This window comes from Carassius gibelio, chromosome B18, assembly GCF_023724105.1.
Source record: "Carassius gibelio isolate Cgi1373 ecotype wild population from Czech Republic chromosome B18, carGib1.2-hapl.c, whole genome shotgun sequence".
Classification (NCBI taxonomy): domain Eukaryota; kingdom Metazoa; phylum Chordata; class Actinopteri; order Cypriniformes; family Cyprinidae; genus Carassius; species Carassius gibelio.
The window spans coordinates 3,748,393-3,775,457 of record NC_068413.1 but is presented as its reverse complement, the minus strand read 5'-3'; the positions used below and the strand labels follow the sequence as shown (position 1 = coordinate 3,775,457).

General features: G+C 35.8%; 4 protein-coding genes and 1 long non-coding RNA gene across 8 annotated transcripts; 2 read left to right on the top strand and 3 right to left on the bottom strand.

Moving 5' to 3' along the window:
- Window positions 1-454: 454 nt before the first annotated feature.
- On the bottom strand, window positions 455-6,319 carry si:dkey-30c15.17 (cAMP-regulated D2 protein). The gene is made up of 9 exons (XM_052581576.1): window positions 6,305-6,319; window positions 5,277-6,180; window positions 4,622-4,823; window positions 4,405-4,538; window positions 4,200-4,327; window positions 3,177-3,295; window positions 2,393-2,533; window positions 1,448-1,620; window positions 455-1,332 (listed from the first exon to the last, which is right to left on the bottom strand). The coding sequence occupies exons 2-9, from the start codon at window positions 5,910-5,912 to the stop codon at window positions 880-882; spliced, it is 1,986 nt and encodes a 661-aa protein (XP_052437536.1). The 5' UTR covers window positions 5,913-6,180; window positions 6,305-6,319; the 3' UTR covers window positions 455-879.
- Window positions 6,320-8,015: 1,696 nt separating this feature from the next.
- Window positions 8,016-11,663, bottom strand: glipr1b (GLI pathogenesis-related 1b). 2 transcript variants are annotated; one of them, XM_052582897.1, is made up of 5 exons: window positions 11,202-11,663; window positions 9,969-10,208; window positions 9,768-9,883; window positions 9,189-9,274; window positions 8,016-8,446 (listed from the first exon to the last, which is right to left on the bottom strand). In XM_052582897.1, exons 1-5 carry the CDS (start codon window positions 11,397-11,399, stop codon window positions 8,316-8,318), a joined length of 771 nt encoding a protein of 256 aa, XP_052438857.1. In that variant the 5' UTR covers window positions 11,400-11,663; the 3' UTR covers window positions 8,016-8,315. The 2 variants fall into 2 exon arrangements, with proteins under 2 accessions (XP_052438857.1, XP_052438858.1); XM_052582898.1 differs by having other exon boundaries at window positions 11,226-11,663.
- Window positions 11,664-12,304: 641 nt separating this feature from the next.
- Window positions 12,305-20,658, top strand: caps2 (calcyphosine 2). 2 transcript variants are annotated; one of them, XM_052581530.1, is made up of 16 exons: window positions 12,305-12,421; window positions 12,529-12,569; window positions 12,687-12,732; window positions 12,824-12,928; window positions 13,553-13,753; window positions 14,385-14,452; window positions 14,555-14,644; window positions 15,919-15,993; window positions 16,068-16,163; window positions 16,253-16,331; window positions 16,407-16,522; window positions 16,945-17,021; window positions 18,200-18,351; window positions 18,943-19,062; window positions 19,184-19,280; window positions 19,534-20,658. In XM_052581530.1, exons 1-16 carry the CDS (start codon window positions 12,374-12,376, stop codon window positions 19,695-19,697), a joined length of 1,575 nt encoding a protein of 524 aa, XP_052437490.1. In that variant the 5' UTR covers window positions 12,305-12,373; the 3' UTR covers window positions 19,698-20,658. The 2 variants fall into 2 exon arrangements, with proteins under 2 accessions (XP_052437490.1, XP_052437491.1); XM_052581531.1 differs by lacking the exon at window positions 15,919-15,993.
- Window positions 20,335-25,889, bottom strand: cers3b (ceramide synthase 3b). Of its 2 annotated transcripts, XM_052581532.1 has the most exons (11): window positions 25,674-25,889; window positions 24,559-24,726; window positions 24,148-24,265; window positions 23,185-23,303; window positions 23,005-23,062; window positions 22,114-22,164; window positions 21,802-21,894; window positions 21,409-21,537; window positions 21,076-21,182; window positions 20,829-20,982; window positions 20,335-20,620 (listed from the first exon to the last, which is right to left on the bottom strand). In XM_052581532.1, the coding sequence occupies exons 2-11, from the start codon at window positions 24,720-24,722 to the stop codon at window positions 20,510-20,512; spliced, it is 1,104 nt and encodes a 367-aa protein (XP_052437492.1). In that variant the 5' UTR covers window positions 24,723-24,726; window positions 25,674-25,889; the 3' UTR covers window positions 20,335-20,509. The 2 variants fall into 2 exon arrangements, with proteins under 2 accessions (XP_052437492.1, XP_052437493.1); XM_052581533.1 differs by lacking the exon at window positions 21,802-21,894.
- Window positions 22,278-23,399, top strand: LOC127976942 (uncharacterized). The gene is made up of 3 exons (XR_008158046.1): window positions 22,278-22,462; window positions 22,785-22,849; window positions 23,208-23,399. It is a non-coding gene; the product is annotated as an uncharacterized LOC127976942 (long non-coding RNA).
- Window positions 25,890-27,065: the final 1,176 nt, after the last annotated feature.

Sequence of the window (27,065 nt, the reverse complement as noted above, 5' to 3'; positions counted from 1 at the left end):
AACGTAACTCTAGTAACCCAGAGAGCTTTAGGCTTTTTTCGGCTCTTATGTGTAGGGCCTATTTTGCACACATGCTCTCCATTATGCACTGGCCCTCAAACACACTCTGAGGAGGAGGAAGAGAAGCCAGAGCGTTCAAACTCCACTCAGTCAACAGATGCATAAGTCTGTAATATTCAGCCATCTGCTATATGTTTACCTCTGATCTATGTTTACAGTGGCCCTAAAAAGAATTTGAACTTAAGTCATGCTTAAAAATGACTGAATGTCAAAGCATGTCAAATGTCAAAGCAAAGTAATTTTTATAACACCATCGTAGAATATACAAATTACTTTGAACTTTTAAATATAGAATATAAACACATTCTATAATTTACTTGAATCAAATTAGGGTATTTGTAATACAGTTATATGTGCTTTATACATTCTAATTATTTAAAACAAAAGTTCAAAATCACTGTTTTCTGAGTTTTTTATTCGTAAAGCCTGACATTTATTAAGTCAATGAAAGTAGTGAAATTTACTCTTTTCAAAAGCTTGGGATCAGTATGATTTTCTTTTATGATGATGCTGAAAAGTCAGTTTTGTTTCACAGGAACACATTTTAAATTGTATTTAAACAAGAAAACAGTTTATGATTTAAATTTGTATTAATTTAAATATAATATTGTAATAATACTTCACAATATTACTGTTTTTACTGTATTTTGATCAAATAAATGATGATGATGATGACGAAGAAGAAGATATTTCAAAAAGATGAAATAAAAGATTTATAAAAATAAAGATTTGAATAAAAAAAAAGAAATCGCAGAATGGTTAATGAATAGCAAAGAGTTTATCAAAATTGTAAGCGGCCTGATCTTGTCTCTCCTTCCCTCAATAGATGTCCAGCCGATCCCAGAAGTCACAGAAATGGTCCCTGTCCCCGTGCTGTGGGTGTGAGGGTAGGGTCAGGTTCAGGATGGGCCAGTCCTCTAAAGCAGTGTATCGAGACCAAACCGGCAGCCTCTGCTGTGTGCAGAAGTGCGTCTGTTCACTTCGAGAGTTTGGGTCCCCCGTGTGGGCAAACGTTCCCCAGTAACACGCCATCCGATTGGCCAGAAGGGCCTCTTGAGGAGTAAGTGTGAGGTTAGTGCTGGGGGCGGAGTCAAAGAGAAAGGGAAGCTCCGCCCCATGGCAGGTACGATTGTAGCAGAACGGAAGCCCCGCCCATATGTTGTTATCAGATGGAGCATGGTCAAATACATACAACCAAACGGCTCCACCGTCTCTCACTCCAGAACGAGCAGAACATCGAGTAGGACACAGAAACATGTAATCCGTGACAATCTGCAAAACAGGTTAATTTTATAAGATCAAGATGTGTAAGAACACATAAAGCCTAACCTCTATTTTGTGCTGTCTGTCTTGCAGTTGTTTTATCTGAAGAATACTGATGTCTTACTTGTGAAAGCATCACTCTTCTGTCCTGGTTTCGGTAGAAAGGAATATATTTGTGCAGAATTTTAAGCGCATGTTGCTTAAAAATGGCAACAGTGTAGAGCACACAGTCTAGTGTTGATACGGACCGGTTGAAAACGCTGTACACAAAGGTCACGCCTTCCTCAGAGGTTGTACCTACAGGACAGACCAGAGGAGAGCTGACTGAGGAAAAACAATGCTATAATTGATTTTAAATGAACATTTACTGAAATTGTACTCATCCTCAAACTATTTGAGTTTGTTTGTTGGAACTTGATTGGAGAAATGTAGCATTACATCACTTGTTCACTAATGGATCCTCTGCAGTGAATGGTTGCCGTCAGAAAGAGAGTCCAAACAGTTGATAAAAACATCACAATAATCCACAAATAATCCACAGCACTCTAGTCTATCAATTAACATCTTGAGAAGCGAAAAGCTGCATGTTTTAAGACACAAATCCACCAATAAGACTTCTTTACTTCATCACTTTTGGCCAATATATGAGTCCATATTATTATGCACAGAGAAGCAATGGAATGAACTTAAAAATGTCCTAACTATTGATTTGTTTCTTAAAAATAGCTTTTTATTTCACAAGACATTAATTTACGGACTGGAATGCTGTGGATTACTTGTGGATTATTGTGATGTTTTTATCAGCTGTTTGGACTCTCATTGTGACGGCACCCATTCACTGCAGAGGAACCATTATTGAGCAAGTGATGTATTACTACATTTCTCCAAATCTGTTCTGACAAAGAAAATCATCTACATCTTTGATGACCATGAGGGTGAGTAAAAATTTTTTTTGTGTGCAAATTTTCATTTTTGGTAATTCCTTTATGTTCTGTTGTAGTCAACAACATGTGATAGCTTAGCTTATTTTTAACCCAGAATATGCTGATGTTGTTGTTAAAGCACAAACCAAGTATAACAGGCTTGTAACTCTGCCAGTGGCCGGTTTGGAAGGCTGTGATTGGCTGTTCCTGGATCAGCTCTCCGTCAATGAATGGTCCCCATGTCTCAAAAACCTCCAGGAAACGGAAGGGGTTGATGATCTTAGAGCCTTCAAAAGCACAGAATTCGATTTTAGCTTGTTTCACAGTGTACATGTTCTATACGTGTATGTCCGATGTTTATTGCCAGCCGCATCATTCTGCAGTCAGATATTTTATTAATTGTTCACTAAATTATATATTTGACTGTTCCAGTCCCAGATAAACATATATAACTCTGTATGCTTCTTTTTTTCACTAAAATTATCATATTTATCATTCATCATATTTATTAATTTTATTTATTTATTTGTATTAATTTATTTTAATAGTAATTTTTAAGTTGTAGTAAGGTTAAGCATTTGGAATTTTTATTAGTAGTTTTAATATTTCTCTCTAGTTTGAGTTTACTTTTATTTCAAACCATTTAAGTGTTATTGATATACTATTATAGTTTTTGGTAATATTTTGAATTTGAATTTATTTTTTTATTTTGGCAAAATTTAAGTTTGTAAATTTGTTATGTTTTGTCATTTTTATTATTATTTTTAAATATGTCTATAGTTTTTAACAATGTTTTTTTTCTGATACATCAAGTATTTAATAATTTCCATCTAATATTTAAATCTTATTTTACTTCAGAATTCTTTAAATTAAAAAATGTATTAATTTCAAGATTTGGTTATCAATAACACTGATGTGATGTGTATGTACCTGATTTAACCTGGGCATTGAGCACGTCGTGTGAGCTGAGAGAGCGCAGACAGGGCAGATCAAATGCTGAGCAATTAGTCAGTTTAGCAAAGTCCCAGCCCAGTTTCATCGCATCCCATCTGCAAAATAATAAGCACCATCAGCAGCAGCATCAGCTTCATCATGCTTTCATTGTTGATCTATAAGCTAAGGCTCTGTTCCAAAACAAAATGAACTGAAAGGCTTTATGGCATAAATGTGCAACCAATGCAAATGGTAAGCAAAATTACACAAGATACCTCGTCTTGCTGAGATAAAAACAAAAAAACAAAACTGCATTATATTTATTCTTCAGAGAGAAGGAAATCCCAGAATGCACTGCACCAAGGCATAAATCCAGGATAGCAGTCCAACGGATGAGGTGAGAAAAATGTTTATTAAAAAGTATTAAAATAGTTCAGCTGAATCAAAATGAATTATTTTACCTTATATTCGTATGTGTTAAATGTTTATTAGCAAAAGGTTCCTTTCAATTTATTGGCTCCAGGCCACGAGGCAGCTTGACCAGGTTTTGAGACAGAGCTTAAAGGGTTAGTTCACCCAAAAATTTTAATTCTGTCATTTATTACTCACCCTCATGTCATTCCAAACCCATAAGACCTTGTTAATCTTTTGAACACAAATTAAGATATTTATCGCATTCTGGTACTTTCCTGGTAATGAAGGTGACTTGGAGGAGAAGAATTGTTGAATAATGTTGTTATCTTTGTTTTTGCCCACCAAAGGGTATTCACGTAGCTTCATAAAATTACGGTTTAGGTCACATGGACTATTTTGTTGATGTTCTTTGTAATTTTTGTGTGCCTTGATCTTGGTAGGACCCTTGCTGTCTATGGAGGGTCAGAAAACTCTCGGATTTCATCAAAAATATCTTAATCTGTTGTCTGAAAATGAACGAATGGTCTTACGGGTTTAGAATGACATGACGGTGAGTAATTAATGACAGAATTCTTGGGTGAACTTACTGTTTTATATGTGTTTTACCTGGTTTTCAGTGGCAAAGAGAATGGTAAACTCTGTATGGCTGCATGTCTAAACAAATGCTCGCTGCTCTGCATCATCAGATGAAGACACACTGATTGGGCTCCAGCGCTCTCGCTAAACAGAGTAACCTACATACACAGATATAATATACTGTAATTAGATGTTCACACTGTCGTCATTCATCCACCCCCGTGTTCCCTGATACCTTATTTGGGTCTCCTCCAAAAGCTGCAATGTTTTCTTGGACCCAGCGCAGTGCTGCCTGCTGGTCTAGAATCCCATAATTCCCCACTGCAGAGCTCTCGGGATCTCTGCCTGTGACTAAGAAGCCAAACGCACCTAAAAATTGACCAGAACATCTTAGGGAGTGGATCAGTCAGATGTCTTCATGCACACCAATATGGAAAATAAGTTTGACTAACCAAGACGATACTCCATGTTTACAACTACTGTGTTGCTATAGTTACTGATGAAGCGGCCGTCATATAGAGGTTTGGAGGCGGAGCCAGCGATGAAGTCACCGCCATGAATCCACACCATCACCGGCAGGGCTTTTACCATCGGCAATGAGAGGTTGACGCTCACAGGAACAAAGACGTTTAGATACAAGCAGTCCTCGCTAACCTGTGCAAATGCAGACATTCATGCATTCACATCCACTGTATCGTTTCTAGAGTGTTGCTAGGTTCATTATTAGGAGTTTGTTAAAGTTTCTTTCTTTGTGTTTATTAGTGTGCTGCTGTGTGGTTTCTAGATGGTTACCAGGGCATTGCTAGGTGGTCTTTCTTAGTATGTTGTGTGATATGGTTACAAGGGCATTGCTAGGTGGTTACAAACAGGCCCAAGTCAACACAGCCCATATTTGGGCCCTTATACAGTATATGTCTGTAGTACAAATAATAGGGCGAATTACATTATTAAGTTTAATAGTATTGATAAACTTTAAAAACACGCACCTGTAAGACTGAATTTTTTTTTATTGTTGCCCAGGACATTAATTATGTGAATGTAATACTATCATTTTCTAAATGCACTGTTTTAATTTGTGGATGGTTTGTAAATGGGAGTGTTTCATACCTTAGGAGGACACATCCGAGAGAACTCGCCAGCACACACCTGCATGCAAGCAGGACGGGGAAATGTAGCATCATATGTGTACGTCCAAGGTGACACGTGTGAAGGAGGAGCCCAGCGTTTGTCCCCCACAGGAGGGTCTGCATAAGGAATCCCATAAAACACATGAGCTTTATCCAGAGTACGGCCACGAACTCGCCCGAGATGCGTAATGACCACTGGATCTCCACTAGAGGTATCTTTCAAGCCATCAGAGGAGGTGTTATCCAGTGAATTAATAATGCATTTATCATCACATCCCACCTTATTCAACTTCTCATCAATCTCAGGCTCCTTGTGTACAATATTTTTACCGTCACGTTCAGTTCTGGTTGATATGGAATCAGCTACTGAATGCATATCAGTCGATTCAGCCACAGTTTTTCTTGAAAATTCGTCAACAGCAGCATGAAAGTCTAGACTCCTGAATGGGTTTAAAGCGGGTCCATCTAGAAAAACATCATCCGAGCTCTCTTCTTTATGTTCAGTGTTTGGGATGTGGAAAATCATAACCTGAGTCTCACTTTTCAGTCTTCCACTCACAATTGGCATGATTGAATGTAGCGTGACCACAATCAGTGTAGTCCCAAACAACACCATGATGGCTTTTCAAACCTCCGAGTCAATCAGAACAGAATTAATTCCACTTACTTCAACAGGAGAATCTCAGCTGCCTAGATCCACAAACAGATGCTTGCAAAAAGTTTTATGCTGTAAAATCTGTCATTTATCTTTAGTCAGCAACAGCGAGTGTAAGAGTGTAGAGGAATCCGACTCTGGCTTGTGCGCTTGTTGAATTTCTCGTGACATCAATGACACTGGCCTGCATTCACACACATTTCTCTCTCTCATACTCGTTACAAGGACGCTATTGTGAAACAAATCCGATTACTGGCAGTGAGAGTTCAGGGTACATCAGAATCACATTGAATTGATTACGAAAGCATGAAAGCAGTTTTTTCATGTATTTACATATATTTTGCCTCCGTTACCTGTTTGTGCTTTAACTTCTTCAGCTCAGTCAGACTAGTGTTATTGTTGACAGTGTAGTTCTGTGTAACGCTAACTCACAAAGGCACAGGAGACAAGAGTCCAAGGAAGGTAATCTTTAATACACAAACTAACTGAAACTAATAGAAACTAATGCCAAGGATCAGAGGAGAAAATAACTAATTCACAAGCGCTGGGGAGTAACTAGTTACATGTAACCGAATTACATAGTTTAATTTCAAAATAAATATAACTGTAATCTTTTACAGTTGTACAAAGGCGATGATTACAAAGGCAGCCACATCTGAAAATTTTCACACACACAGATTTGATTGATTTCATTCCAAAATTGCATCGACTGATCTAAAATATGAGACAACTGACCAATGTTTCAGCAGTTTAGGACACAGGTTTACTTGATAATTTTCTATTTGGGTTTGTGTATATGCTTTATTTTAAAATTAACTTTTTGTCCAAGGCATTGTTAGATGCCAGTGTTTCCTGTCATAGCTTTGCAAAAGATTTAATTTAAAAAAAGTGTCATATTTATTTAACTATAAATGTTCATGATTTTAAATCTTTATTTAACCTCAGAAAGATTTCAAAGTAAAAAGAGAGGCTAAAAACTGATTTTGTAGTTCTAAAAACTTAGAAAAGTAAACAAATGTAATAAGTTACATTACTTTAATAAAGTAATTGTAATAGTTACACTATTAAATTTTATATAGGGTAACTTGTAATCTGTAACCTATTAAATTTGGAAAGTAACCTTCCAAACACTGGCTAGAAGAAATGACTAACTAGAACATACCAAAGAAACTGAATTAAACAGAAATACAAACAATAAACATTTGTCTGTGATTTTCTGGTAAATGCTCTTCTATCGCTTCTATGATATGATCAGCAGGTTTTAAAGTTCTGAATTAAAAATCATTTTGAGTTTTAGTTTTGCATTTATAGGTTATTTTAAGCTCTTTAAAAAAGTATTTTGGAACAAAACAAGTCCATGTTTTCAAAATTTAAATGCAGTAACCCCAAGAATCCTTTATGATATTCATGACTCAAAATACTTTACTTATTTTATTTAATTATGTAGATGTGTACTCTAACATCTATTCAATGTGTCAGAAATATTTTATTGATTTTTACTTAACTGGACCATCATTAAATGACTTCAATAATAAAAAATAAAAATAATAATTCAGACACCAGTGGAACATTTTTATGAAATGTTTTTGCCTAAGAACTTGACTCATGCATTTTTAACGAGATTCTTAAAATATTTCTCAATCTCTTCATCTCTGTCATCCTCATGTGTCATCATTAGCCCAGGTGTACATGCATCCTAAAATAATGACACATTACTCATGCACTAATAGAGCACTGCTGATCGATTACTCAGAAACATAAACACACAACTACTTCAAAACATAATTTGTAACTCGTGACTCATAGCTGTTCTCACTCACGGCCTACAGTGTGCTATACGTACACCCGTTTCCATGGCGACTGTAAAATCATCAGGAATATGTCGTGACTACGTTGGTTGTGTGTGTGTGAAACACACAACAGCTGAATTCACAGGCACTGTACTGATGTGTATCTTCACTATCACACACAGTCATATTCACGCTTCATAACCCTGAGAGGTTGTAACACACTTAGAAATGAGATTTAGTCTGAAGCCTAGAAAATCACACATGAGACCAGCAATAAGAGTATAAAATATCAACCCAGGTTTATTCAACTAGCACTTTTATGATGGCAATTCTTACAAGCAAAATGAAAATTCCAGTTTTCTAAGTGCATTTACAGACCTACTGTGTCTATGGAACTAAAATAAAGGATTTACACACAGCAGAAAAGAAAACTATACATGTATATTTAGAGAGATTTCTTATTATTATTTCAGAGTGACTGCAAATTTAATATCCAGCCATAATGAAATTATGGAGAGATGCAAATTTTAAGGTTCAAGTTTGAGACATTAGGGAACAGGTTCACAGGATGACATTAATGTGTTGCATAAAAGTGGAGTAGCCAGCAAACTCCTAGTAGACACGTTCCAAGATTAGTCAGCCAATAGGAAACACTGCAGGCTGAAGAGGGCGGGCCATAGTCCCACCCAGGGAACCAATCATATCCTGTAAAGAGACATCAAAGCATATCTGAGCAAGATGTAGTTTTGAAAGACGTCATACTGGGAAATGTAGGCAAAGTGGATATAAATATGGAAATAATAAATTCAGATAATAAGACATTTTAAATATAATCATGATTGTCTAAAAATCTACTTAGTCCTATACAAATAAAATTATATTTTGTAAAATAGTCAAAAAACTTACTAAATATACTGTGAATTTAGTTACATTAGTTAATTAACTGGTTTATTCAAGTCAATATATATTATTTAATATGTCTTCATAAAACTGGCTACACTGTAAAAAATGATTAAAAATCGATTTTTAAGTATGTTTTACAATACAATGCTATTTTAAATTGCACATTTAATTCAAAGTTACTTACCATTTCTTTGTAATTAATTGTGAAATTTACTAGTAATTTCTAAATAAAAATTGTTTTTACACCATTTTTTTTTAGATTACACAAAAAAATATATATTTTAAAGAGTAGGATCAGGTAGACATCCTGTAGCTTCCCTGTACGGTGAATAAGAACAGTTTTTATTGAAATAATAATATAAATAAAATATTATTAATAATAGAAAAAAATATGATTCATATGAAAATGTATATTATTATTTAATAACAAATGTTATTGTAATGTAAAATAATTATGTATTTATTTTATATATATATATATATATGGTGTGGAAAGATACATTGTGTGAGTGTTATTGTGATGTTTAATTGTGAAAGCTCTTACTACAGACGTTGTCTCTGCAGATCACTGACCCACAACCGCTGCAGTCCACACCTGCTACATATGGAGTAATACCATGAACGTGTCCCCTGTAACAGAGCATGATAGAATAACTTTACTAAACATTCCCACAAGAGGCAGACAGTAATATTTTGACCTGCGCTGAACAATACTATAAATCGAGCAAAAACTATTTTACAGAGCGATCCATGGTCATAACCACCATAGATACAAAGTCAACATGTTCCCATTATATGTTAAATGTTAAATATATACAGTACACTTTTAAAAATAAAGGTTCTTTACTGGCATTGATAAATTCATTAAGAAGCTTTAAAAATTGGTTATTTATAGTGAAAAAAAAAACTTCTTTAGATTATTCAGATGTTCTAATGAAAAAATGGCTCTTTAAAGTAGTGTTTGCTGAAAGGTTCTTTAAGAAACGCACAAATGGTTCTTCTATGGCACTACTGGTTTCTAAACAAAAACACACAAAAACTGGATATATTTTTTTTTATTTCTAGATCCCATTGGTTTTGATCGTTTGGCTGCATTTTTGCAAATATATAAAGTCTAACTTACGTATCGCCATAGTTGCACACAAAAATAGTGGATTCCGGGTGAGAGGAGAAGTTTTCGATTCCTTTAGCGCACACATTTACAGCACAGCCCAGCTTGAAGCTTGTAGACCACATTAACTGAAAAGCACAGTACATGCACAAATACATGAGGCTGAGAAACCTTTGATTTTCATTCTTGAAAAAAATGCACAGCTGAACATACCTGTGCATAGTGGCCACATAAGCGTGAGCAGTTGTTATTTTTGAGTGAGTAAGCACCGCCTTTGCTCCATCTGTGTATGGCGTTCTCCACCGAGAAGGCTGAAAACGGAGCCCCCAGCCAGATGTTCTCACCCATCCACCCAAACAGCGGGTGTCCAAAATGTGCCAGCCCTGGCTGATGAGAGGCCTTGCAGTGTCTCGCTCGGTCTCTGGCACCTTTGGCCAATTCATTGTCCCAGGACTGTGAACAAACACACACACACAATACTCTACATCAATTAAATTACAAAACAGATATGATTTAAGATATAACTGACAGGATTAGATGAACAAGCACCACTAAAACGTACAACATTCTCACCAAAGAAGATGACTATTTTAGTGTCCACACCAATGAAAAATATCATCCTTTATTCTAATCGTGTACTGCAGTTTTGTTATCCACCGATCTAAATTCTCAAGCTCTTTAAAGCAGGATGGAGTTCGAATGGCTGGCAATGTTTTTATTGTTCATCTTAAGTGATTCCAACATTTCTCTTTGTGTTTTTTGTTATAGTTATGATGGGAATGTACCTATTCTCAAAGAATTAGAACGATTATTAAAACTTTGGTTTGAACAGGCCAGAACATTTGATTCTGAAACACTGTACTGTGCTATAATATTTCACTTATTTCAACCATTTCACCCACAGTTGTTTGCTTACATATTACTAGAATGCTTATATCTGCAACATTAAAAAAACAAAAGGTTATTAGATCAAATAAATAACACATTTCAAGGATCAGCGATGAAGAGATATCTGAGAATATCTTTCCAGAAGACTCTTGAGGCACCATCACAATCACAAAAACCCTTTGTTTTCTTTTCATTCTTCTATTACTGCTAAAACAACAACAATCCAGATCAATACAAACACAATAGGGAGCCTTTCCTTTCCACTCATACAAAAACATCTCTCAATTGCCATGGCAACCAGAATTATGGTTGTGCACATTTTTTTTTTATAAAATCCAAACACTGAGGCAAAAACAAAATGACATGCTGTTAGTATAGCTTAGATATGCTACCACGAGCGTTTAAAATGTGGAACATGGAGACAACGGGTTCCTCAGACAAACACGTAAACACACAAATGTAGATGAGCATGAGTAAACAGGATGAGCAAATGCGTGACTGATTATGAACTCACGCATACTATCAGGAATGATTAATCTAAAAAGAAACATGAAATACCTGCGTCCTGAACACCTGTCTTACCATTGAGCGCGCGCTGGCCGCAGGTGGACCGGTGCGCGAGCGCTGCGTGTTATGCGCCTGCACACACCTGCGGATGAACTCGGGCTCCGTTATTCCCGGTAAGAGCGCCTGAACGCAGCAGGAGCCGCACAGAAGCACTGATACCCGCAAGAGGAGACCGCCGAGAGAGTCCATGGCAGGAGACTGTCCTGAGCCGCGCTGCTGCTTCGCTCTGGATAAATGAGTCAATGGAGCATCACTGCAGGAGACGCGCTGACCTGTGCGTCATGGTGCCGTGGATTTGCCCACTCTCTACCTCTCCCTCTCTGTCTGTCGCTTTCTTTCTGTGTCTGTCTGTCTGTCTGAATTGGTACAGGGGCTTTTTAAAGGACTGAAACTCAGCCGCCCACCATGTCACGAAAAAATAAGATGCGCGGGGCTCTTTGTCTTCTCCCCTCACGCCCGAGTTCACGCGCGCGCACACGTTGCCCAATTGTAAATTAAAGCGTGAGACAAAAATGGCCATCTTGTCATAACTATCCCGCTAATATTTAGAATGTCTATTTAAAAAAATACATTTATAATTATTTTTGTCCGCCAAATACATTCGTTTAAGTTAATTTTGTATTAAAGGTTTTAATGAAAGTTATTTAAATTCAGTAGAATAATAATGGTTGTTCTCAAGGAATATTGTCTTTAATCATAGATTTATTTAGTAATAAATTATTTGATTTGAATATGCTGCGCTTTTATTTATTTTTTCATTCAATATTTTTTGTTTATTTATTTTTTGATAACATTTAGGTCTTTTTTTTACGTCACCATGCATAGAAACTGGATAGGTATACTCTAAATCTGCACATTTTTATACATTTGCGTAATTACATTTAAAAATGTGGGTCTTAGTATCAAATTTTATTTTACTACATATTTTTCTATGTTTTGCCTACCTAATTATTTCTCATTCATTACCATAGTCTTCATAAATGCATTAAAAGGGTATTTGTGCAGGACGTTTTAGACTACTTTACCCACAATCCTTCTTTGAGCACTGTCACGTGTGTTGGGTTTAAAATCACCACAGCAACGCGAGCGCTGACGTGAAACCTGTTAATTTAAACAACCATTTGCACAACTGTTTACATAAATAGAGCACAGAACCACTTATAATGAAAGCAAACGTCAAATCTTCACCTTTACAAAAAAGTGTGCAGCAGGTAAGTGCGTAATGCCTGTAATGGCTTTTTAAAACGAAAAGGTGTAACGCTATTGTCAGTTTACATGTAACTGTTAAGGTAACATTACGTTCTATTTATATCAAAAGACAACGATAACTGGAGCAGACCGCGGGCCGAGGCCAGAAGGGTACGTTTAGAGAAAGAAGAAAAGCTCACAAACAAATATAATAATTATATGTAGAACCACGAGTTGATCATTAATTATTTATGCAAGTTATTTAATAATTAAAACTGTATCTCACAGAGTTCCAGCGTTAAAGTTAGAGACCCTACAAGACACGGAGGAGGAGGTGGGATAACGAGACATGATCCTGTGTAGTTTATTAACTTGAGTATGAATACTAGTGGATTTAATGGTACTGTACATGTTATTTTGAACAGCATTTCCCCATAATTCCGAAGGATGCTGCTGGAAAGACTGTCTTAGGAGATCTGACAGGGCTCTCCATGAGCTGGGGCTCTCCAGCCTCCACACAATCAAAGCAGGTGCTCATTTAAAATGATCTGAAATCACCAAAAAAATGCAATTCTGTCATGAAATACACCTTTTCTCTCTCTCTCTCTCTCTATCTCTCTCTCTCTCTCTGTGTGTGGAACAAAGAAAAATGATTTTGAAGTACTGCTATTTTTTTTCACCGCAATTACAGTGAACAAGGCTTTCAGGCTTCAAAGCTTACAGTCCTCACATAAAGCATGCTTCTAAAACATAGTTTTCCTCAACATAATACATGTTATATATTTAACTATAATTCAGATACTATTATAGTTTTTATTAATATTTTGAATAGTTTTCTTTATTTAGTATACAGTAAACCATATATAATTTTTAGATATATGGTTTTTGTACTTTATATGTTTTTATTTCTCTATTTTTAAACACGTCTGTTTAGTTTGTAGAATGTGTTATTTCAGTTTTAGTGTGTTATTTTATAGTAAACGTTTTTTACTATAATTTTATAGTAATCAAGCTGATTTTCACTTAATTAATTTTTATTAATTTCAAGTAAGTTTTTTATGGTTTTAGTTACCTATAATACCTCTGCTGTATATAAATATAACTGTATATAACCTCAGTGTTTAGGTTAAGTGTCTTGTGCTTTTCCCTCCCAGTGTTTTGTGAGCGAGATGAAAGACTCTGCTGTGGATAATGGAGAATCACTACAGCTGAGCTACAGAGTCCAGACACAGAGAAGTCCTCTGTCCAGTCACAAACCTAACCTAGATTCATCCCACTTAACCTGTAAAATCACAGCACAACACAACTACAGCCAGACCAACACTGTACGACCAAACAACAAGATGAGGGATGCGGTGAGTTCTGCAAACGTTAGCATTGAAATAAGCACAAGAAGTCAGTATAGATTATTTTCACCTTATAAGTAAATTATATACGTCACCCTAACATCACTGACACACTTTCTGAAATGTATGGTGATTTAATGTTTACAAAACAATTAATCCTACCTGTCAGTCCACAGTGAGTGTCATCGTACACCTGTTTAATGCTAGTGATTTATTTTATTTTATATTTCCACACAAAAGCACTTTATGATAATTTTTATTTTATAATTTATTATTTTTAATAATTTAATAAACACATTTTTCATGTCATGTTTCCACACAAAGGCAGTTTATAACAAATGTAATTTTATTTAATCCACACATTTATCATGTTCCTTCACAAAAGCAATTTATAACCATTTTTATTTTATTTATTTTTAATATAGTTTTCACACACATTATTATGTTTCCACACAAAAGTAGTTCCTCGGACAGTTATGACATCTACTCTGCTGACCTCTGTTCAGGCCAAACATCCCCTGCTACATGTTGTTGACCAGAGATTGTTGTCTCCACCTGGAGGAGGGTGTTTGTTATGCTCCAGAAGCCATATGTGAGCACATAATGTGATTGGATGATATATTTATGTGTTTGTGAGTAGGAGGAGCTTACGGAGGACAGGAAACTGCAAGCAGTAATTGAGCAGGTTATGGTGGATCAGCTGTCGAGGTCAGTGTCTCTTTCTCTCTCTCTCTCTCTCTCTCTGTTTCATTTTTGTTCTCAGTTTGTGGTGAGTAATAACATCGTGAGGTCTCTCTGATGCTCACGCAGGGCTGTCATTAGCGATCCGGAACAGAATGCTGTGTCTGTCAGTCCCACGAGTGTCCCACTACGCTACAGGAGAACTCTTCACCACACTAAGTAAAACCCACACACATACATGACTCAGATACTAAACGCTCTCTCTTTTTTTTCTCCCCTTCTGTCTCATACTCATGGATTTAGAGAAGGTCACAGTGGTTACTTTCATTTTTATTTTGATGTTTTTGTATTTTTATACATAATAGATGTTTTTGCTAAGGAAAGCACCACTCTTATTATTGCTCAGACTGATTTAAACAAACTAATACTAATCTTAAACTTTGGCAGCCACATACTGTATCTGCATGCAAAACATCACTCTTGAAACCTACACGACCTCATAGCAACGCCTTTGCAACTACCCACAAGCACTTCATAATCGTGATGGCCAGCCTGGCAAGAACCACATAAATTATCTTTAGAAAATATAATGGCATAACAGCATAAAAGTAAAGTCATAAGTTAGAATCCTGGAATTGTGTTTCCAACACACGGAAGAATATACATTTCTAATATAATCAGTTTTAGTCAGTTTACATAAAGATTTTACTACTTCAGATAAAAGCATCTGCTAAATCAGTGTTTTCTAAACTTTGGGGATTTGAGAGGGAACTACAAGGGGTTAAAGAGTTAATGAAAGGCTAATAATTAAATAATTAAAATATAAAATGTTTAAATGTGTTTAAAATAAAAAATTTTTTTTAAATAAACCAAATATAAACATTTACTAAAAGATACAATTTTATATGTTTACCTGCAGCTCTGGGACAGTTAACTGACATCAGAAAACTGTGAACATGCAAATGTGTTGATAAATTATTGAAATATTAACTTAAAACTATTTATTTTGAGTATTTGAGGTATTTTAAGTATTTTGGGTATTTTTTAGTAAATATTTTAGGTCGACAAAAAAAGTTTTAGAGCAATCTGCTGAAAGAAAGAAAGAAAGAAAGAAAGAAAGTAAGTATGTGTTTAAAGCAGTGGTTTTGAACCTCAGTCAATAAATAAAAATTACACTCATTTTCACTGGTCCTGTCTTGATCCACCAACAGATCATTTTGCAAGACTGCTGTTTGTTTGCAGTTCATTGCAATTATCTGCTTCTCGAAATATCGATAACTCATCTAAAAAAAAGAAACAAGTTACATTTACAGTAAGAAATTGAAAAAAGGAGGGTTTTTGTTGAACCCAAGGTGGGACAAAGAACTATTCTAGTTAAATCAATAGTTCAAATTTGTCACCACTTCACAAAAAACACCCATTCATAGGCTTATATTTTGCTTTTTTTTTTTACTGTGATTTGTACTGTTTAGGTTTTTGTTTTATGTCTACAGAGTAAAAACTCAGATGTCTTTAACAGAGAACATCTTATCCAACAAGCTCTGCTTTCAAGCCAGGATTTTATCAAGGTAATCACGGCTATTTACTTTTAACTTTTTTTAGTGTTTTTTTCTTTGTAATTTGCATGTGTTTCGATATATAGGTGTGGACGTGAAGCAAGTCGAAAACTGATTGGCTTCTTTTTCACATGTGACCAAACACTGACCGTGTACGAGTACCGAAATTTTGGTAAAAACAGGTAAAGCTTTTATACAAATAGAACTCGCACATCTTTTTCCTCTATATTTAGGTGTCTGAAAAGCTTATTGTTAATCAAAACTCTTTCAGATGGAACGCACTGCCCTTTATCACGCGTGGTGTGTATTTGAACAGAGGGAGGCCTTACTGCCTGCAGGACATCTCACAGGTTCGACACACTCATCATTTGTCACACACACACAGACTAATATTAATTCATTAACACTCTGCCTACATCACCCAGGGTGCCGAGCTTCGTTTCTGTACAGACGGCCCACACCTCCCCCAAAGTCTGAGACAGCAGCCGTGCCTGACCCTCAGAGTTACTGATGTGGATGACACAGCCAAGAGAGCCTTGCTGTATGTACCACACACACACACACACACACACATTTGTTTTAGTGAAAAGTGGGGACATCCCATAGGCGTAATGGTTTTTATACTGTACAAACTGTATATTCTATGGCCCTTCACCAACCCTACACCTAACCCTAACCCTCACAGGAAACTTTGTGCATTTTTACTTTCTCAAAAAAACTCATTCTGTATGATTTATAAGTGTTTTGAAAAATGGGGACATGGGTTATGTCCTCATAAGTCACCCTCTCCTTGTAATACCTGTGTCATACCCATGTCATTATACAGAGTTGTGTCCTGATATTTCACAAAAACAAGAGCACACACACATTAACACACATACACACACACACACACACACACACACACACACACACACGTGTGTGTGCGCAAGTGAAAGGGCTCAGAGTGTTTCTTTTACACAGAACTCAGTCTGGGGAAACTCTACATCATCTCTCTGAAGAGGAAATCAGTGATCGAAATACTCTTAAGGAAATTCAAGGTTAATACTTAACACAAGCCTTTCACTTACATGCAATCATTTCTTATTGAAATGCATAGATATTCATCCAGAATGTTTCTTACCCACACAAACCTGTTTATAAGGTGATGTCATATTCAATGTTACACATTGATCAGATTAATTACATGACAATTAATCAGTTGATAAGGCTGGTAAGAATATTTTTTGTTGTTTTTAAAAGAAGTTGCTTATGGGAAAAAAAAGTAGTATGGTAAAACACTACTGTAAAACAGTAAAAAATGGTAATATTGTGAAATATTATAACAATGTAACTGCTTTCTTTTTTAATATATTACATTTAAAATTAAATGTATTCCTGTGATCCAAAGCTGATATTTTCAGCATCATTGCTCCAGTCTTCAGTGTCACATGATTCCTCAGAAATCATACTAATATGCTGATTTGCTGCTCAAGAAACATTTCTGATTATTATCAATGTTGAACATACTGTAGTTGTGCTGCTAAATATTTTTGTGGAAACATTTAATCAGGATGAATAGAAAATTCAAAAGAACAGCATTTATTTAATATAAATATTTTTAAAAAATCTTTTTTATATAGAAAACATAAATATATTTATTGACACTTTTGATCAATTTAATGCATTGATGAATTAATGTATTAGTTTCTTTTATGTTTGTAAAGGGACTGTCAAATTATTTAATTGCATCAAAAATAAAAGTTTGTTTACATAATATTTACGTATGTGTGTGTTTATGTCTGTATGCATGTGTGTGTGTGTGTGTGTATGTGTATATATATATATATATATATATATATATATATATATATATATATATATATATATATATATATATATATATATATATATACACCATACACACACTTATATTATGTAAATGCAAACTTTTATTTTGGAAGCGATTAATCAATTTGACAGCGGTTGTTTGTAAATATAATTTTGCATACAATTATATGCACAAACCAAATCTAATTTATCAATCTGGTCTTGCACCTTGAGAGTGACATTTTTAAGATGTCCTGTGAAGATAAAAACACATACTGAGTCACTTGAAATTACACACTTCACCCTAAAGTTACTGTGTACTCTTAGGGCTACATTAATAATAATTCATTAACCAGCCACAGAATGCTTTAATTGGAATGCAGCGTTCTAATTGGTGGATGTTTTGCAGGTGCAGTGCGTGATAGGCTGAAGGGTCATGCGGTCCGAACACTGATCAATCTAGGAAGAGATCTGCAGACCTTACATCAAAAGTCTGATAGTATTCAGCAAAAAGAGCTGCTCAGACGATCTCTGATGGAGCAGCTGTGCCTCACTCAGCAGGTTAAGAGAAATAAAATCATTCATCATCAGTTTTTGCATTTCCCTATCTATCTATCTATCTATCTATCTATCTATCTATCTATCTATCTATCTATCTATCTGTCTGTCTGTCTGTCTGTCTGTCTGTCTGTCTGTCTGTCTGTCTGTCTGTCTGTCTGTCTGTCTGTCTGTCTGTCTTGACTGTCTGTCTGTCTGTCTGTCTGTCTGTCTGTACTGTCTGTCTGTCTGTCTGTCTGTCTGTCTGTCTTGACTGTCTGTCTGTCTGTCTGTCTGTCTGTCTTGACTGTCTGTCTGTCTGTCTGTCTGTCTGTCTGTCTGTCTGTCTGTCTGTACTGTCTGTCTGTCTGTCTGTCTGTCTGTACTGTCTGTCTGTACTGTCTGTCTGTCTGTCTGTCTGTCTGTCTGTCTTGACTGTCTGTCTGTCTATCTGTCTGTCTGTCTGTCTTGACTGTCTGTCTTGACTGTCTGTCTGTCTGTCTGTCTGTCTGCACAGCAGAAATGATGATGCTGTGGGAAAGCAGCAGGCATGTTGATGTAGGACATTATGTAAGCGTGTTGAGTCGCTACATTAGCGTGTGCCGTGTGTGACAGGACTTCGAGGCGGTGTGGAGGATTGTGAGTCGGCGTGCGGAGGGGCGGGTGCACCCCGATGATGTGATGCGTGCCGTTACCGGGGAGATGAGCGAGAACAGAAAAGCCATCTTCCTGAAGGTAACAGACCAGCTGGACTGCTTTTGTCCTCCAGAGGACGCCGTTGAGCTATGTGACTTCTAGAGTTTCCATTCTAGCCATTTGCAGCTGTTTTGAATGTTTGTATCTTTCTCTTTTTTAGGTTTATGTAAAACTTGACCCAAATAAAACCGGTTTCATCTTCCTCAGTGATGCTGAAAAATTCTATAGAGGCAAACAAGAGTCTGACGCAGCACTCGGTGAGCCACTGATCACTTAGTCTCTTGCTCAAAGACAATAGTATTTTAGTTGTTTTTATTCATCATAAATATTGAGTGTTAAACCTCTGGCACTTCAGTATTGATTTCCAAAAAGGCTCCATAGAGGTCATTTTACAGATACACTTATCTGAGATTCACTCTTACAACACTTACAAGAGTAATATTACTGCATAGGCCACATGGATCATTGATTTATTAATTTATTACCATTCTTATGTGGAACTGTTGACAGAAGCCAATCTGAACCCTGACTTCCTGGCCTTCGTACGGGAAGCAGGAAAGGTCACCAAGACCGTGTCCTACGCTGATTTTGAGGACTATTATGAGGGTCTGAGTATTGAAATCCCCGATGATGAAGAATACATCAACAATCTGAGAGCTATGTGGAGTATCTGAGAACATCTGCCTTGTTTTTGGAAGGACACTGTCTGAATATGAGTGAAATACTGAGCTAATATGTTTGTTAATACTGTCTATCACTATATATTACTCTTCATATTATATTATTCATAGTATGCAGTGTTCGTATAGCACAGTGTAGAGTCCAATAAAAAAATTCAGGGTCAGTAATATTAATACTTTTATTTAACAAGGATGCATTCAATAGATCAAAAGTGTCAGGAAAGACATTTATGATGTTACAGAATAAATGCTGTTCTTTTGAACTTTCTATTGATCCTGATCAAATGTATCATAGTTTTCACAAAAATAGTAAGCAGCACAACTATTTTCAAATTTTATAATAATTGTTTCCTGAGCAGCAAATCAGCATATTAGAATGATTTCTGAAGGATCATGTGACACTGAAGACTGGAGTAATGATGCTGAAAATGTAGCTTTGCATCGCATAAATAAATTACATTTTAAATGAATTGAAAAAAGAAAATTGTTAATTGAAATTGTTTTAATATTTCACCATATTACTGTTTTTACTGTATTTTTGATCAAATAAATGCAGCCTTGACTGGCACATGCTAACCAGTTTTAATTCATAAATAAATGTTTAAAAATGTTGAATGACTGTAAACTTGCATAACAATTTGTATTGATTTTATTTATCTATCATAAGATCTGTACATATACAAACCTTAATATGAAAGGCTATGTAAAAAAGAAAATTCACAGATGAATCATGTGTCCAATATGGACATATATGCATGCATGGCATCAAAAGGCATGTGTCTATTTGTGGAAAGGCTTCCTCTGTGTCAGTGGCCATTAGACAGTCCGTTCCCAGATCCATTAGAGTAGGTGTGTGTGTATTCTTCCTCAGAACCCTCCTCATCCTCATCTTCATCACTGCGCTCATCGCCCTTCAGCTTAAGAGAATAAAAGACAATTTATCTTGTGCATTTAATCTGCTTGTGTGAAAGTTTTTACAAACAAACACATTTACTTTTTTTAATCTCATTTTATTGCTGTTTAATACGTGAAGGAAAGTCCAACCACTCATCAACTTTAGTAAAATCACTAAAATGCACATACTGCTTTTTTTGTTGTTTTACATGAAGAACAATGAATACTCACTTTGCCGAAAATAAACTTCTTGACCATGCGGAGAATCAAAGAAGCCCAGAACACGTGCAATAACAGCAGCACCACAAGCATGACGTTAAAGAAATAATAGCCGAAAAAGGGTTCAAACTGGTCCAGAGGATACACCCATGTACAGTGGATCAGCCTGTACACACGACACACACACAAACACACACAAACAATTTAACAAATGTAACCCTAAAATCTCCCACTGATTTACCTCTGTCACATAACTTACCAGAAAGGAAAAATGATGAGTCTGGTTACCATGAAGACCAGAGCGAACACCACAAAGATACTGTTGCAGGTCGTCTCCCATCCAGCATAGTTAAACATCTTAGCAGACTTAGAGAAACAGAAAAATGAAAACCTTTAACACAAAACATATAAGTTTGGGATGGGGATTACTAGAAAAAAATAATATCCTAGTATAAACACAATTATCTCCATACAGGTTTGTGACAATGTGAAGGTAAGTAACTGAAAGATGACAGAATTATCATTTTTGGGCAAACTATCCTTCCCTTTAAAACATGTTTAACTCTTCTTTTACTGTTCATCTCTCTCTCACCTCGAGCAGGACATCGGATGTGTCGTGCACCAGCATGACCAGTGTGCCAATGCGGATGTAGTTGGCACACCAGGAGAAGGACAGCAGTGTTAGTGTGGCCCAGTGATGGACCAACTGCTCTCTAAAGTCCTGCAAATTTACAGAGAGAAACAGAGCTCCATAAACATAGACAGACATATCTCTCACAATATGGCAAATTCATCAGTTATTTACAAATTTCTCCAAAGGCATATTTTTTAATGAATGTAAAACATCCATTCATTGATTTATCCTGCATTCATTTTTGCTTGTTGACTGTTTTATGGCATTATTAGCAGTGCTACCTGCAGACTAGTTGAATTGAGACTTGTTTTTTTGTTTTTTTAGAAAAAATGAAATAATTATGATTGTTACCTTGCGTTTTACATCTGCAGCCACACTGAACAGTAAAGAACCATAAAAACTCATCTCAATGATGTAATACCAGTATTGAGAGTCCAGCAGTGACTGTACACACACACACACACACACACACACACACACACACACACACACACAAAACAAACATTTAAAAACCAACGCCATAAAAACAACATGCTTGCACAAACACAACCCTCCCAGAACAACATGCACATTTTCTTTTTTTCACTTTACTACGTACCGTATATTCGTTTTTGCTTTTAAAATACTTTCTTTTTCTTTTTTTTAATGTTACATTTAACTTACTTGTTTGGGAAATCCGGCCCACACTTCCCGTAGATCATAAAACCATGGTTTCTGTGGCACAAAACAATACAATTCACAGTTTATTGATTTATTTTTAGAACCAAATAACACAAAATAAAATAAACACTAAAGTATAGCAGTCTGTGTTGAGGAGTTTTCAGAGTTTGTTGCATCGTTACGCCAGTAGGTGGCGTCAAGTGAGTGAATCTTTGAATCATTCGAATCATGAAATCAACCGATTCATTTAATAGGAATGAAACACTGCTCTGTGATACTGGACGATTGATTGAAACAGTTCACTGGTGAAGCAAAAATATTCAGACTTAACTGTCAATACTGTATCTAAAATGTAAGTTACTCAGCATTACCTTCTTGTTTACTGAAGACTGTTGTGTAAAATCAATATCGTGGTGTGAATATCTTCACAGCTGTGATAACCTGCACGTTTGCTCTTGTGAAATTGTTTAATTATAAGTTCTTCAAAACAACAAATTGATTTATGTGTTATTAAAAACCCAATTCCAATGAGTCCACCCCATAGACAAATTCTCTACGTACCTAAACCCTTAATATGATGATATGGGATTACATGCCTAAATTTAATAAGTTAGTATAGTGATAGTGATGCTTGTCTTAACAACAAGTTAATGTGTGTGTGTGTGTGTGTGCAGGGCCTGTTCATGCCTGTTGTTGTGCCCGTTTGTGGATCTTTCTATCAGGCTGGCGGAGTTCACAGGTGGGAAAATGTTACTAATTACCCCTCAGGCATTTCTCACAAACACACATGCTGATTTAAGGTATCTCCTGAGAATCTTTGCATCGCAGCTGTTTGGAGGTCATTAAGATGTCAGATGCAGCTTGAGGTTTGTATATACATAAAAAATCACTTACATCATGTAAAGCCAGCACTCCTCCGAAAGACGAACACAGATAAAAGGCAAACCGCCAACTACAAAGAGGAAATACTATTGTTAATAACAGACTTACATGTTTGGCAATGGTTAAAAGGTCAAATATGGCCAAATACAAATGAGTAAATCAAGAAAGATTGTTTAGTGTGTGTAAATATACCTGGCTTCTTTGAATTTCTTCAGTAGTCCTGGTCTGTCTTGGTTCCTCCGTCTGCGGAACCAGCGCTCCACCTGCCTTTCCGACCAGCCCAACTTTTTACACACACCTTTTATATTTGCCTAAGTACATGGCATACACAAATATTACTAAACACATAAATCTCAAATGTCAAAATGTACTGGCCCTACAAAACATCTGTTAATTTGTTGAAGACTACTTACTTATACAGTATAATGCATTACAAAGGTACACTGTAAAAAAATGTTTTTGAAATTGTAAATAAAACAAGAATTATTAGAGCATTTTTTACAACAAAATGTGTTTTCAGTTTTTAAGAAAGTAATGTTTAATTCTGGGTGTTGTTTGCTATTCTTTCTAAATATTTGTGTTATTTCGATCAATTTCTTAGTGAGAATCGTTTCAAAGCCATTTTTTTCAGTGTTTGTAATACCTTGCATATTGTGAGACATTATATATTTTCATAAATAACTGAACTACTATTATAACAACACATTATAGTATGTGCATACACTCAATTTAACTCAAACTTTATTTATAAAACACGTTATTTATAATACACATGGTTCCAAAGGAGTCAAATCCATTTTAAAACATAATATTTCGTTTTAATAACGTTTTAATCACTGTATATAAATGACTATTTTTGAGGGTCAAAAACATGGCATATATTACTTGCTCATTATTCTTAATTGTGATTAAGAAAATCAGTCGTTCAGAAATGTTGTTTATTATTATTTTTATTATTATTGATTAAAATAAGCCTAAATGGACGTTGACAAAGATTAATATTTTGGATGAAATATGCTTAATTTCAAAACAATACATAATGTAAAAATTTATATTTATATATTTTTTTATTTTTTTTATTTTTACCACCATATTTATTTTTCTTCTGATTAAATGCATTATATGAATGCATTAAAAAGCATGTTTCGGTTTTACCTGTGTTGGATGTTTAGAGTGTGTTTTATAGTATTTTTCCAGTACAGGGTTTTGTGACGCTCTCTTGTGAATTTTGTCTTTAACCCCAAGAGCCTTAGCGAGTGGCACCGCGATCAGCCTGTTGAATGAGGGAGAGGCAGCGAGACAGAGTCACACCTTCATCTGCCGTTAACCAGAGACGTTCACTGCACTGCAGCAATTATGAGAACATATAATACAAGGTGTTTTCACCAGACTTATTAATAAGCTTAAGCAGCTTCCTTGACCAACTGGCTTTACCAGCTGAGCTCAGTTTTCATGATGAACAGCATGAATATACAAATTTCACCAGCACTATTCAGCAAAAACCAGCATGCAAATACATGCTAATGTAAGCTGGTCTATTCAATAACATTTGGCTTGTGTGTGTACCTTTCATAGAAAGCTCTTAAGCCTAGCAGCAGGACTGCTACAGGTAGAGTGATGTACAAATGGGACACACGGGCATAGACACGCCCCTCACTGTCCTGTAGGTCCGCCCATGTCACCGTCCTCGGCAACCACAGCCGATCCCACCAAAACCACTCACTAAGCATCGCCCTGTGAAAAACAATCAAACACAGCAGCAGCATTTACGTGCATTAATTTAGCAGATGCTTTTATCCAAAGTACCTACTTTTAATATAGAAGAAGAAACAATGGAAAGCAATGTTGTGAGTTGTGTGCCATTCAAATATCAAAGAGATCGCATTTCATGTTTCTCAATTTGAACTGGAAATGATGCAGAATTGGAATTCAAATCTGTCATTTAAATGTATTACATGCAAATGAACTCATGTAACTGTAATTTTAAACTAGAAAAGCAAAGTTTGTCAAGACAGATTTTTAAAAGACTTTACAATCATGTAATTTGTAGGCCATACAGATAAAAAGAGATGGACATGAATAGAATATTTTTCCAGGCTATCATAGTCTTTTGCAGTAGCTCCTGTATTGGGATACGTACAAATGAACACAGACCCCTGCTAAACTTTCTGTTTTCTAGTTTCTGTACCACTTCAGGACCATAAGTTTAGTCCTTTAAAATCCAGAGGCTTTTAGCAACAAAGACTTGTTTAACAATGTCAGAAACATAAAGCGGCAAACTTTATTAATAAAATATAATTGACATGCAAATACTGAAATCTACTATAGCATGCAGAAACTGATGGTGGAGAAAGAGTTCTAAACATGTTTGAACAGCTCTAAACAGAGCCAGTTATGAGTCTCACTGGGAGTATCCAACTGCAGTACGCATCTGGACTTATATAAAGTCCTTCAGACCCACTTTAACAATAGTATCTAATCAATCTTGTATTACACATAAGACAAAAGCAAAAAACTGATTCAAGTAGTATTTTGTTAGAGTGAAAGCAGAGGAGCTCAAGTTACTGCATGCATTCTTATAGTAAGTAGTGACTATTTATTGCTACCATGAAAAACAGACATATAACCTCACAAAGATTGACTGAGAAACATATTTCAAACAGAAACAAATGCATCCATACCAGATTTGTCCTTTCCTTGTTTGTACACACTGTTCTCTATCCTCCTGTTTCCCTGCTTTCTCTGTTGTATTTAACACCTTTAAGTCGATCCTCCAGAGTTGTGCCCAGTTCTGATGAATCCACTAGGAAACTCTCTCTCTCTCTCTCTCTCTCTCACACACACACACACACACACAAACACACACACACACACACACTTTCACTGCATACCTCAACCCCCCACAAAGAGCTCATTGAACTGCCTGTGTGTGTGCCTTGAAAGGGGGCCAGAGAACTGGATATGTGGGAGGGGCCACAGTCACCTCAGGTATAGTCAAAGAAAGGCAGAGTTAGAAGGACAGAGAGGACGTGAACCTTGAAATATTGCATGCCCTAAACAGGTTAATAACTCACCGGTTGAATAAGAGAAATGTTCTTTCTCTTTGTTATGGCTTTCTTACTTGGCAGTGTTTTAGTTCTTATTTACATTTACGCACCTGGCTAATGCTTTCATTCAAAACGGCTTACAGTGCGGTCAAGCTTTAGGTTTGTTTTTTTTAATCAGTGTGTGCATTCCGTGAGAACCCAACCTGTGACCTTGGGGTTGTTCAGGTCATGTTCTACCAGCTGAATTACAGGAACACTGCTACGTGTTCTTGGTAACTTGTGAGTAATTTGGTATTCTGGCTTAAGCATCTACTTAAATCAGAATATTACAGGAATGTTTACAGGATTTATGCTGGATCATAATTTGGAACCAACTGAAAATTATACTACTGATTTATTTATTTATTTTATTTTGTATTTTTATACAGGCCCATGTAATTGCATTTTTAAACTCCTACAGCGCCCCCTGTGGGATTCTTTATTGTACATTACCAAGACATAGTTCTAGTGTTGCCCCAGTCTTAATGTTTAAAGAATTTCTTTGGATCATAATTTGGAACCAATTTAAATAGATTCCAATGGAACTTAACCAAACTGAAAATCCTACAGTATCCTTGATCACCAAATGGATATTGTGTAATCTTTATCAGAACATGTTGTACTACTAGATAGAGAAAGAACAATAGAAAAAGGGAGATAAAGATAAGGAAATCCTACTACTCTTTAAATTCCTTTTAATATCCCACACATACATATTATTCTACTGATAATCAATCATAATAGTGCTGTTAGCAACTAGATCTAGTTTTTCATTTCAATTGGTTTATGTTAAAGTTGGTTCCAAATTATGATCCAGTAGGAATCCATTCTTATAGGATTTCAGCAACAGTAATGCTTTTTCTATTTATGTTTAGACACTTAAAAACATTGGGAATTTGATTCATGAGAAAAAAGTTTTATTATATCCTGGTTTTATTTTGACATTTCCGTAAGATTTTCAACTAGGGGAAAGTCCTGTAAATGGTA

Coding starts and splice junctions, on each gene's coding strand:
- si:dkey-30c15.17 (XM_052581576.1), bottom strand. CDS start 5,912: ATGGTGTTGTTTGGGACTACACTGATTGTGGTCACGCTACATTCAATC. Junction 2,534..3,176: donor CAATGCCCAGGTTAAATCAG/GTACATACACAT, acceptor GTGCTTTTGAAG/GCTCTAAGATCATCAACCCC. Junction 1,621..2,392: donor TTACAAGCCTGTTATACTTG/GTTTGTGCTTTA, acceptor TCTGTCCTGTAG/GTACAACCTCTGAGGAAGGC.
- glipr1b (XM_052582897.1), bottom strand. CDS start 11,399: ATGGACTCTCTCGGCGGTCTCCTCTTGCGGGTATCAGTGCTTCTGTGC. Junction 10,209..11,201: donor GACAGGTGTTCAGGACGCAG/GTATTTCATGTT, acceptor GTTTGTTCACAG/TCCTGGGACAATGAATTGGC. Junction 9,275..9,767: donor GTGTGCAACTATGGCGATAC/GTAAGTTAGACT, acceptor GCTCTGTTACAG/GGGACACGTTCATGGTATTA.
- caps2 (XM_052581530.1), top strand. CDS start 12,374: ATGAAAGCAAACGTCAAATCTTCACCTTTACAAAAAAGTGTGCAGCAG. Junction 14,453..14,554: donor ATGGTGGATCAGCTGTCGAG/GTCAGTGTCTCT, acceptor ATGCTCACGCAG/GGCTGTCATTAGCGATCCGG. Junction 19,281..19,533: donor AGAGTCTGACGCAGCACTCG/GTGAGCCACTGA, acceptor AACTGTTGACAG/AAGCCAATCTGAACCCTGAC.
- cers3b (XM_052581532.1), bottom strand. CDS start 24,722: ATGCTTAGTGAGTGGTTTTGGTGGGATCGGCTGTGGTTGCCGAGGACG. Junction 21,895..22,113: donor GGGCCGGATTTCCCAAACAA/GTAAGTTAAATG, acceptor GTGTGTGTACAG/TCACTGCTGGACTCTCAATA. Junction 21,538..21,801: donor CTGCAGATGTAAAACGCAAG/GTAACAATCATA, acceptor GTAAATTTGCAG/GACTTTAGAGAGCAGTTGGT.